This window comes from Musca domestica, unplaced genomic scaffold, assembly GCF_030504385.1.
Source record: "Musca domestica strain aabys unplaced genomic scaffold, Musca_domestica.polishedcontigs.V.1.1 63, whole genome shotgun sequence".
In the NCBI taxonomy this organism is placed as follows: Eukaryota; Metazoa; Arthropoda; class Insecta; order Diptera; family Muscidae; genus Musca; species Musca domestica.
This window is the reverse complement of record NW_026712370.1, coordinates 3,738,986-3,750,481: the sequence shown is the minus strand read 5'-3', so window position 1 is coordinate 3,750,481 and position 11,496 is coordinate 3,738,986. Positions and strand designations below refer to the sequence as shown.

The following is an 11,496-nucleotide window of genomic DNA, read 5'->3' as shown; positions in this document are numbered from 1 at the left end:
ATTAAAGGTAAGAAAGTACAAAAAGGTGTGTGTGTGTATACCGAGACATATATTGAAAGAAATAATGATAGCAGTTTCGAGATGTGGGACAGAAAGGGTTCAATATAAAGAGTGGAAACGGAAATGATTCGATTATTCATTTGAGAAACTATACTAACAAGCTACACTTTGTTTTTCAAATACAAAAATTATTGGTTTTTGGTATACTTTTCAACATTATCAATAACTTGAACTACAGTTGTTTGTTTTTTTTTTTTTTTTTTCATTTTGGATTTGCTAGGATTTCTATAGGACAATTATTTTTTTTTTTTGGTTTTCTTCTTTTAATTTGGTTATAGTTTTCATTTCGCATTTTGCTAAATTTCATTTTGTTGAAGTAGACATTTAGACGACAGTATAGTCTGATATAAATAGTTGTTGTTGTTGTTATTATGCAGGAGTGTTTTGTATATAGGTAGGGGTATGTATGAACGTGAATGTATACACATTTTTGTAGACATAGATAGATTTCTGTGATTCTTTCTTTTTATGGACATTTAGTATTGAAATTGTTGCTTTAGTTTTTTTTTGTATTTTATTGTACACATAATCTCAAAATTTCATGCAACATTTAATTTATTTTTAATTTTTTTTTATTTCTTGTGTTTCCAAATATTGTTGTAATTTTATATTAGTTTCTGTAGTTTGTTGGATAGGTGAGTTGGTAATGATTGTGGTTGGCTTTTTTGGTATCGAAAATGTTGAAGGTAGAGATTCATAATTTAATTGATTTTTTAAACGATTTAGAGCTGTGTGTTTTGTTTTGAATATAAGTGAATAAATGGACCTTCATTAATAAGTGGACCCAACTGAAAACTCAGTGTCCTAAATACCGAGATATCTGCTAAATTGAACAGAAGTCATACAGGGTTTGTACTGTACCCTAATTACGAAATCAAAAAATGTTTTAAGGAAAAAAGGTCAGTCCGAACATGATTACATTACAAAATTGACAATGGAAAAACCGCCATTAAAAATACTAAAAACAATACTGCTCTCCTTTTTCTGAAGACCCCTTAATTTAATTTCTTTGTTTATTTATCTTTAGAGTCGAGCTCAATGGTCTGAAATTTGCAGTGAAAAAGAAAATCAGAATATTGAGGCCCCTGGTATTAGCCATGGCCTTGGCTAGCCACTCTTTTTATTGATATATTAACGTCTTCTCTCCAAAAAACATTAAAAATGAGGTGGATGGTTTGGTTGAAGCTTTAAGGCTGTTGATACTGACAGGACATGCCATTCGTTTTGATGATTCATTAACGTCTTCTCTCAAAACAAAAAAAAAAAAAACAATTAAAAAAGAGGTGGATGGTTTGGTTGAAGCTTCGCAGCTGATGTCCTTCGCTCTGTATGGGGGTGGACTCAAAGGTTGAAATTCATGCTGTAGCTGTTGTTGTAGCAGTAGTACATGTGAGTGTTTGCATTCTGCTAATCTGGCTCAAGACCTAGTTTTAAAAATTCGGCTACTCTAACGGGTTGTAGCCAGAGATCTTCTGGAGTGAGCTGGGTATGTTTGGCTGGGCAATTAAAGAGGTGCAGCGTATTGTGCGGGCCTGGCAGACGTCGCGCACATCTTCGTCAATTCGTGCCCAGTACGAATTGACACGACTACACCATCCTGAACGTAATTACGCCACAAACTACCCTGGTTTGTCTAGCCAGCTGGCGTTCTTCAACTGCAATAGATGAGGGGTGGACTCCAAGGACGGCTAGGCTTCTTAATCTACAGGTTCTCTCTTATAGCGTTGGACCTCCCTCTCTAGATCGTGTATGTCCTTCCTGACACGCTTGGGTGGGGGAATTGTATCCATCATACGATGGTTGGGATGACTTTCACGGTAACACCCAATCAGGTACTGCAACGAAAGCATGCAGTAGTTTTTGATGACATCTGAGACTGCATCAGCATGAATGGTACTATAAGCTCTCTTTTAAAGCGTTATACCTCCCTCTCTAGATTGTTTAGGTCCTTCCTGACACGCCTGGGTCGGGGAGTTCTGTCCACCATATATTGGCTAGGATGACCCAAACGGTAACATTCAAGCAGGTATGGCGTGATTATGGCGATAGCATATGAATATGCTGGCGTAAGGAGGAAACCATTTAATGGTCCACCGGAATTATGAGAAGGTTCTCAGTGGGGAATTCTGACAGGTCTGAAACATATAACTTTAACAGGTAATTGATTGAAGATATTTTCCGATTGAAGCTATTTTTCGACCGAACTTGTAATACCTTCCCGCCACTTTGGAGGAACTTGAAAAATTTCCAAAAAAAATCTGTCGAAAATGTGGTTCAAAGGAAATCCGTCATATAAGCATGTCATAGGCTGTAGTACCCGTTAAGAATTTTAAATAAGAAATTTGAAACAATTCCGGCAAAAAATTTAATATTGTTAAAATACCGAATAAAGGGAGGTGCCGTTACGTGTGGGCTAAATGAAGACGTGGACCTTCAAATACGAAACAATTCCGGTGAATAATGTCGTTAAAATCAAAATACCTAATATCGGAGGTATTCAGAATTTGAAACAATTTCGGTGAATAATGTCCCTATAATCATCAAAATACCAAATATCAGGGGGTATCATTATATGGGGACCACCATACGAAGACGTGGACCTGCATACACAACTTTTTTTGTCATAGGCTGAAGTACCCATTTCGCGCTTCAAATAAGAAATTTGAAACAATTCCGATAAATAATGTCCCTATAATTATCAAAATACCGAATATCGGGAGTTATCGTTATTCGAAGGCGTGGACTTTCATACGCAATTTTTTGTCATAGGCTGTAGTACCCATTACGAGCTTCAAATACGAAATTTGAAGCAATTCCGATGAATAATGTCGCTAAAATCATTAAAATACCGAATATCGGAGGTATCGTTATATGGGGGCTATTCGAAGATGTGGACCTGCATACGCAATTTTTTGTAATAGGCTGTAGTACCCATTACGAGCTTCAAATAAGAAATTTGAAGCAATTCCGGTGAATAATGGCTGGGAGGTATCGTTAAACGGGGCCTATACGAAGACGTGGACCTGCATACGCAATTTTTTGTGGTAGGCTTTAGTACCCATTACGAGTTTCAAATACGAAATTTGAAACAATTCCGGTGAATAATGTCTTTAAAATATACCGAATACCGAATATCGGTTGTACCGTGGTATGGAGGCTATACCATATCGTGGACCTTTATAGGCAATTCTCTTCCAGAGGGTAAAGTACTCAGAAGGAACTACTTGTGAGGATTTTCAGACAATTCCATTGAAAATTGTGGCTATAATCATCAAAATACCGAATATCGGAGGTACCGTTGTATGGGGACCATACGATATCGTGGACGATATAAAAGACTGATCTGTACAATATTTTAGCTTTATATCTTAATTCGTTTTGACTCTAGCGTGATTGCAACAGACGGACAGAGCTAAATCGTCTTAGAATTTTACTCTGATTAAGAATATATGTACTTTGTTGGGTCTAAAATTATTATTTCGATGAGTTACAAACGGAATGACGAGCTTAATATAACCACCCGCCATACTATGTATGGTGGAGGGTATAAATAAAGATGGGACCACTGACCTGTCCTTATATCGGTTCACTTATATTTCAATTTTTAAAATACCAAAAAATACATTAAATGTTGTTTTTTTAAGTTATATTTTCATACACACAGCCCTAAAGTAATTCAAAATATGATTGTTTTTATACAATTTGCAAGTTATGTGTACACAAGAAAATAATTAAAAATCTAAAGAAATTAATTAAAACAAAAATTAATTAATTAAAACAGCATTTGATTTTAAAATCTATTAAGTAATCCAAAAATAAATTACAGAAAAATAAAATAGCACTACTTTAAAATAATCTCAAAATAAATGGATTTTAAAATAAATTTTTGGTTTTTCATTTCTTGGTCGACATAAACAACATTGTACACTGACAGTTGACTGACTGTATAATCTAATGTATACGATGACTATGACTTCATTGAAAACAAAAAATTATTAACTATATGTATGAACGAAAAATGTGTACAAAATTGTATTTCTTAAAATAATCATGTCGGAGAGATATTGAACAAAAAAAATCATAATCAGCCTTCGTCCCATTTTGACTAATGAAATACATCAAAAAATTTAAAATAATTAAATATATGTACTTAACAAATAATAAAAAGAAAATAATATACAATTAAACTAAAAGAAAATAACTATGACTATTAACATGATTCATATTATTTATATAGTTGCCTAATTTTCTCTTTTTTTGTTAATTTGTTCAATTTTTGTTTCTATATTTTTTTGGGGGGCAAAATGTTTGGATTCTTAACTAAAAATTTGTTCGTTGAAAGTAAAAAAACGGAGATTCCACTAGTGAAGGATCGCTTGTTCTAAGCATCTTCTTAGTAAATATAGTTATGGGGGAAAACTGCACGTGCTGGCAAATAGTCAGGATCATTTTGATTGCGATAACGACGGGCTAAAAATACAGCAAGTACCTACAAGAGAGAGAGGGAGAATTAGTTTTGAAATTTAATAGAAGTAGCTATATTTTATAAAAAAAAAATAATAAAAAAGAAGTAAAACTATTAAAATTAACAAAATATACAAAATTTAAATAAATCAAATTAACAAAAAATATTAAAATAAATTAATAAAAAAAAATAATAATTAGAACACAAATAAAAATTCACTTCAGCCCAACATTAACCGTCTTAGGTTAGGTTAGGTTAGGTTAAAGAAAATTTTAGAGTTAAAGCCGTACTTATGTTGAGTTCTCCTACAAAGCATAATTTGAGAGGGGTGAAGTCAAAAAACAAAAATATTCTTCATTGACTTTAAGCCTAAAACATTTCCTATTTTTTTAATACTTTATTAATATTTCCTCAAAAGACCACAAATTTCATTGTGGGTCTATGAACAACAGATATGTTTATTATTCTTATATTATAAATTTTGTTTTTTAAAACATTATTTATTTTCGTCAAATTTAGCAATTTTCGGAATTCGCTGACAATTTTCTGTCCAATAGCTAGTTGGAGTTGTGAAAAAGTGGAGGTTTGTAAATCCAAAACCTCAAAAAATCTCGAATTATTTTTTTAAAGCTTTTATATAGCCTTGAGTATACTGACCATTTAATATAGAGATTGGAAAAACGTTTGGGGGATATATGAGGCCTATATATTACATCTTCTTGCAAGATCTAATGTTTTTAGAAATAATTCATCATGGACATACACAGGGTGTGAGGCCAGACGCCCTCCGAAATGCCATTTTTCTAACATTTTACACGAAAAAATAATACTCGGGTCCACCTCTGAAATGGATTCGAAATGCATTTCTGGGGAATAATTTTACAATTTGAGAAACTTATGACAATTAAAAACTTGTATCCTTTGTGGGTAGGGTGTACTAGAATAATTATGACTTTTTGGGGAGAGGTACGAGAAATTAGGGTCAAATATATAAATAATATATCCTTCCTAAGTCTGATAGAAATATTACCACATAGCAAATTTATGTTTTCATTTGGTTTTATATGAGTTACATGTATGATTTTTTCCGGTTTTTTGACTTTTGTCGATTTTCAACCCTGACCTAAGAATATTGAGGTATGTTAAGTTCGAAAAGCATTGGATGCTTATTTATCATTTTATTAGAGTTATTGTTATTATCTATCTTCATATCAGATTAAACGTTGGTAGGAACACAAGTATTTGCGAAATTGGAACACAATCGGACTCTTATTTCACATTTTATAAATGTTCTGGTAATTCGAAATTCTTATCCTTTTTGGGGGAGTGGGCCAATATTGACCAATTTCTCACCCAACTTAGATCTGATAAAAATATTGCGATATTCGAACGAAATTGAACTTTTCCTTCCGTTTTTGAGAGGCTTTTTATTTTTACTCTTTATAGAGGTACCAAAAGTGGAAGGATGGGACCGATATTACCCATCTTCGGACTTGATCTAAGTTTGACAAAAATATTAGGACGTGCCAACTTTCTTTTCAAGATTTATCGTGTGCATCTGCCAGTCAGACCCTCTGAAGCCATATGACTAAAGATTTAAAAACTTGAGATTTTTTTTCTTTTTTTTGGAAATATTGACCCAAATATTTTTTTGTTTATATACAACAGAAAATTAGATTTCGTTTATGTTGGTAACTTATCGTTATATATGATGAAGAATAATTGTATTATGTATGAATTTCTGGCGGTTATGTAAGATGTAGACTCTTGACGTCTCCTAGCACCAATTGTAGAATTTTATGACAAATAATTTTCTTGAATATTTTCACTTGATTTTGATATTTTACGCTGACCAAGAATGTATATGCTTTGTAGGGTCTATTGTGAGTGTTTCGAGGAGATATAGTATGGTGAAGGGTAAAAAATCTAAAATTTAAAAAAAAAAACTTGGCTGTTTTGGTTTCATGTTAATTTTCAAATCGTTGTACAACCAATGGGCAATGTATATTTCGGTATTTGCACAAGAAGCTACCCTGCGTTTTTTCCTTACTTCTCTCCCATAATTTATAACGAGCAAAGGAAAGGTAAAAAGCCGGTCGACGCCGACTATATGATACGCTACCCAATTATGAGTATTTAGTAGATCTCACGTAACAAAAAAGACTATATTGGACATTTATATGAAATAGATAAGGTTTATATTAAAAAAATATTTATTGGAGCAATAGATATACCGGACCGAATTTCACCAAATGGTAAAATATGGTTGAATATGGAAAACCCATTCAGTTTGGGCTGATATTACATATATGGTGAGCAATAACCGTAAAATCGGATTAAGATGTATATCGAAGCTACATACATATCTGAACCAATCTCGATAAAATTTGGCAAAGGTATTTTAGAGCAGTATCTGATGCCCGGTATCAAAAATCATTCTTGTGGAGAGCATATTACGCATGTGAGGGACTTGAACATCAAATCGGATGAAACATACAAATGAGAGCTAAAGCTATATCTGTACCGATTTCCACCAAAATTTGAAGCACTTGCTTTTAGGCTGAATTCCATCGGAAGTACCCAAAATTTAGGTCATTTGGACTGATATTGACCATTTGGTGCAAAAAAATATGAAATCGGATATATATGAGATATGTATCCAAATTTAAAACGATCTCGAAAAAAAACTTAAACACTCATTTTGAGCTGTATCTGATATCTGGTGCCAAAGATCATTGCTGTGGAGTGCATATTACGTATGTGAGGAACTTAAAACCCCAAGTCGGATGAAACATATATATGAGAACTATAGATATATCTGAATCGATTTTTCCCAAATTTGATGTATTTGCTTCTAAAATGAATTCGGTCGGATGTGCCAAAATTCAGGTCATTTGGGCTGATATTGGCCATTTGGTGCACAATTAACCCGAAATCAGTTAAAGATATATATGAGAGCTTTATCTAAATTTGAATCGATTCTCATCAATTTCAATAGGGCTCGTCATTGGGCCAAACAAATATTGTTTGGAAAAATTTCATCTCTACCGGATAATAAATGTGACCTGCATTTTGTTCACAAAAATACATGGACGGACTGACTGATATGAATTATTCGACTCAGAATATGATTCTATAAAGATCCTCAAAAGAAACTATTGGTCTACCTCGCTTCCTTTTCCCCGTTTCAAACAAATGCATAAAGACATAATACCCTTATCACTACGTGGTGTATAGGGTATAAATAGAAAACTCCAAGTTTACTGGGGCGGCTTTTGTTAATATATATGATGTTTCTAACAATGCGATGCTGGAATCGATCCATAAAACTATGCTCTATATGAATAAAGTGGTTGATAATTTGGCTTGAGGCCGATTCTAATTGATAGATCTATCGATCGATGAAATGGTTAAATCATCACTAAGCTATTATGTCAACTGCTTCAAAACATCTCTCAACGGAGATGTTGTAAGAAGATAGCACTTGGAAGTCGGTTGCATGGTATTTAAGGCAATCTGGCCGGTAATCTCGAGTAGAAGAGCAAACTCCCTTCTATCACTTAACAGGTCCCATCTAAGAATCGTGCTAAACATACTGATGAGATGGGTCAACAGTGTCCCTGACTAGACCAAAGAAAAGAAATTTCGATTTCGATCTTTTTCGAGTTGGTATATAGAGATTTTTTGTGAATATTTCAAAAATTATATTGCAAAAAAACATAAAATTGAAAAGAAACTTCAAAAATTAAATAAAAAATCAAACAGAAGACAATAGGAAAACGTGGTAATTTATCTCACCCATTGTTTTGTGACACTCCAGTTATGCGAATGTATTTTAATTTGGTTAGTTTCTATTAATAGTCCATAAAATGAAGGTGGCATTTTAGGTTTTGGAACGGTTAATGTAATTTTGATAAGGTAATTATTTAATGAAACCCTTTTTTGTGTGGATATGTTAAAAACGGAAAGCAAATTAAAATAGATTTTTGGAAAATAACATTAGATTTTGGTATGTTTTCGGATGACGTCCGTACAACGAAGGCTGGTAAAAATTGATGATGATTGATTGATTCCTGTTTGTATGTAAATAGCTGTTGCAGTAGCTATAGGTTTTTTTGTTGTGGTGACTAACTTACATAACTAAAAAGTCTCTAAATATATACTATATGCATGTATGTATGTACTTATATAAATGTATATATTTGCTTTGTATATAATAATAATTATAATAATATGTATATATAATGCTTCATATATAGGTATGTAGGTATGTTAGCCATGTAATTATGTTAAATGATTAATGCATAAATGTTTGTTTGTGTATGTATTTTAATTATTTGAAATGAAGAGTAAATAATTGTATTGTTTTATTTGAATGTGACTTTAATGTTTATTGTTATTGTATATATGCAGCTGGTATGTATGCAAGAGTGGGTATTTGAATGATGATATTGTTATATTGAGGGGGAGGAGGGGTATTACAAATACTCCTGCTGTTTAATTGCATTTCATCAACATTAAATTAAATTAATGTGTACTGTGTAAAATACCTTAAATATTTTGCAATTTCTTTGTTGTTATTGTTTTTGTTTACAAATACAATAAATGTATGTATGTCTATATATGAGTGTGAGATTGTATTATAATTCATGTTAACACCATTCAATTTTGTGAGTTGTTTATTCTCAGTTTTTTGTAATTTTGTAATGACTAGATCGTGGAATTATTGAGGAAAGGGGTACTTTGGGATGTTATAATGTGGGAATCGGGAAAGTGTGCGGTCGGGGCTAACTTAAATGGCGAATTAATATTATTATGTATGCATATATGTATGTTTGTGTAAATAATATTCGTATAAATTTTGCATTTCATTATTGAATTATGTTTGCTCTTAGTTGGTGTATTTAAAGAAATGCACTGGGCAAACCACGTGGATCTTTTTGATTGCGATAGCGAACGGTTAACCAGACACCAATAAACTGCCGGCATATGTCATGCATTGGTTAGTAGCAATAGTGGGAGAAAATGTAGAGAACAATTATTAGTTGATTAATATTAGAATGTTAATAAATACACAAGACTCAATCGGTTTAACCGACAGTTAAATATACCCTCAGCATATGAGCATTGTTTTACATCTTTTGGGGAGGTAGGTATCACATACACAGGAACATTCTTTTTTGAACTGAAGGAGAGGGCAAACATTATTGCAAAGTTTGCATCAAATCAGCCAGATTCCATTTTTTTTTATTAATATCTATTATTTTTCAAATTTGTATTCCATGTGCAGATAATACCCGAAGGAGTGTGCCAATATATTCCGATTCTGTTAAAAATATTACAACATTAAAGTTGTTACGGGTTTATATGATAAGCAACATTTTAACTCTGCAATCTTTGCAAATTTTAACCAAATCGAGGACCCCCAACATTTTGTTTGAGAATTATAATTTTCAAAATCTTTATTTTTTTGGGAAGTATCAGACAAATTGGAGTCTATCATCGAAATTAGAGCAATAAATTTTGCATGTGTTTTTACTCTGCCAATTTGATGCTCACTACAATAAGTTTAAAACCAGTAAGGAAAGGTCAAAAGGTATATGAGACCCTACAACATTATACGTATTTTGTAGGGCTCCCGTAACAAAAAAGTTTATATTGGAAATTTATGTGAAGTATATCATACTTACTATGAACCTTATTTGAATGAGTATCATGGCTTTAGAGTAGTCACAATTTGGGAACTATATCCAACTCTGAATCGATTTTCAAAAAATTTGACGAAGGCTTTTGTACCCCTATGACTTCGATAAGAATTATATTAAAAACATTTATTGGATACCTCGGACCGAGTCTCACCAAATGGAAAAATGCAGTTAAATATGAAAAAAAAAATCTATCCAATTTGGGCTGATATTACATATATGGTGAGCAATAACCGTAAAATCAGATGAATATGTATATCGAAACTATGTAAAATGTAAACCGATCTCGCTAAAATTTGGCAGAGGTATTTTCGAGTTGTATCTGATGTCCGGTGTCAAATGTCATTGTTGTGGAGTGCATATTGCTCATGTGAGGGACAATAACACCAAATCGGATGAAACATATATATGGGAGCTATAGCTGTATCCGAATCGATTTTCACCAAATTTGAAGGGCTTGTTTCTAGGATGAATTCAGTCGGAATTGCCAAAATTCCGTGCATTTGGGCTGATATTAGCCATTTGGTGCACAATAAACTTGAAAGCAGATAAAGATATATATGGGAGCTGTATCCAAATCTGAACCGATCTTGACAAAATTTTAGCTACTTATTTTTGAGCTGTATTTGATATCTGGTACCAAAGAACATTCTTGTGGAGTGCATATTACGCATGTGAGGGACTTAAAACCCCAAATCGGATAAAATATATGTATGGGAGGTATAGCTATATCTGAACCGATTTTCACCAAATTTGAAGCACTTGTTTCTAGGATGAATTCAGTCGGAATTGCCAAAATTCAGTCCACTTGTGCCGATTTTAACCATTTGGTGCACAATAAACCTGAAATCGGATAAAGTTATATGTGGGAGCTATATCCAAATCTGAACCGATCTTGACAACATTTTAGGTACGTATTTCAAATCTGTATCGAATATCTTATACCAAAGATCATTCTTGTGGAGTGCATATTACGCATGCGAGGGACTTAAACCCCAAATCGGATGAATGGGAGCTATATCTAAATTTTAACCGATTCTCACCAATTTCAATGGGGTTTGCCCTTGGGCCAAACAAATATTGTTTGCAAAATATCATCTCAATCGGATAGTAAATGCGACCTGCATTTTGTTCACAAAAATACATGGACAGACGGACTGGCATGCATAAATCTATTCAGAAAGTGATTTTATGAAGATCCTCAAAAGTAACTATGGGTCTATCTCGCTTCCGAAAAACATTATATCCTCACCACTATGCTGTGTA

At 32.9% G+C, this 11,496-nt stretch overlaps 1 protein-coding gene across 2 annotated transcripts in view; it reads right to left on the bottom strand.

Annotated features, from left to right (window-relative positions):
• Window positions 1–296: 296 nt before the first annotated feature.
• The window catches only part of LOC101896973 (tetraspanin-13), a 28,920-nt gene continuing 17,720 nt past the window's right edge, over window positions 297–11,496 (bottom strand). Inside the window, exons 4-5 of one of the 2 annotated variants that reach the window (XR_009343866.1) lie at window positions 8,324–9,504; window positions 297–4,549 (exon numbers count right to left, since the gene is read on the bottom strand). Coding sequence is in view for 1 of the 2 variants with exons in the window: in XM_005176617.4 (XP_005176674.1) it covers window positions 4,454–4,549 (96 nt within the window). In the remaining variant the exon portion in view is untranslated. The remainder of the gene's footprint in view (window positions 4,550–8,323; window positions 9,505–11,496) is intronic. The other variant, XM_005176617.4, reaches the window with a different exon arrangement.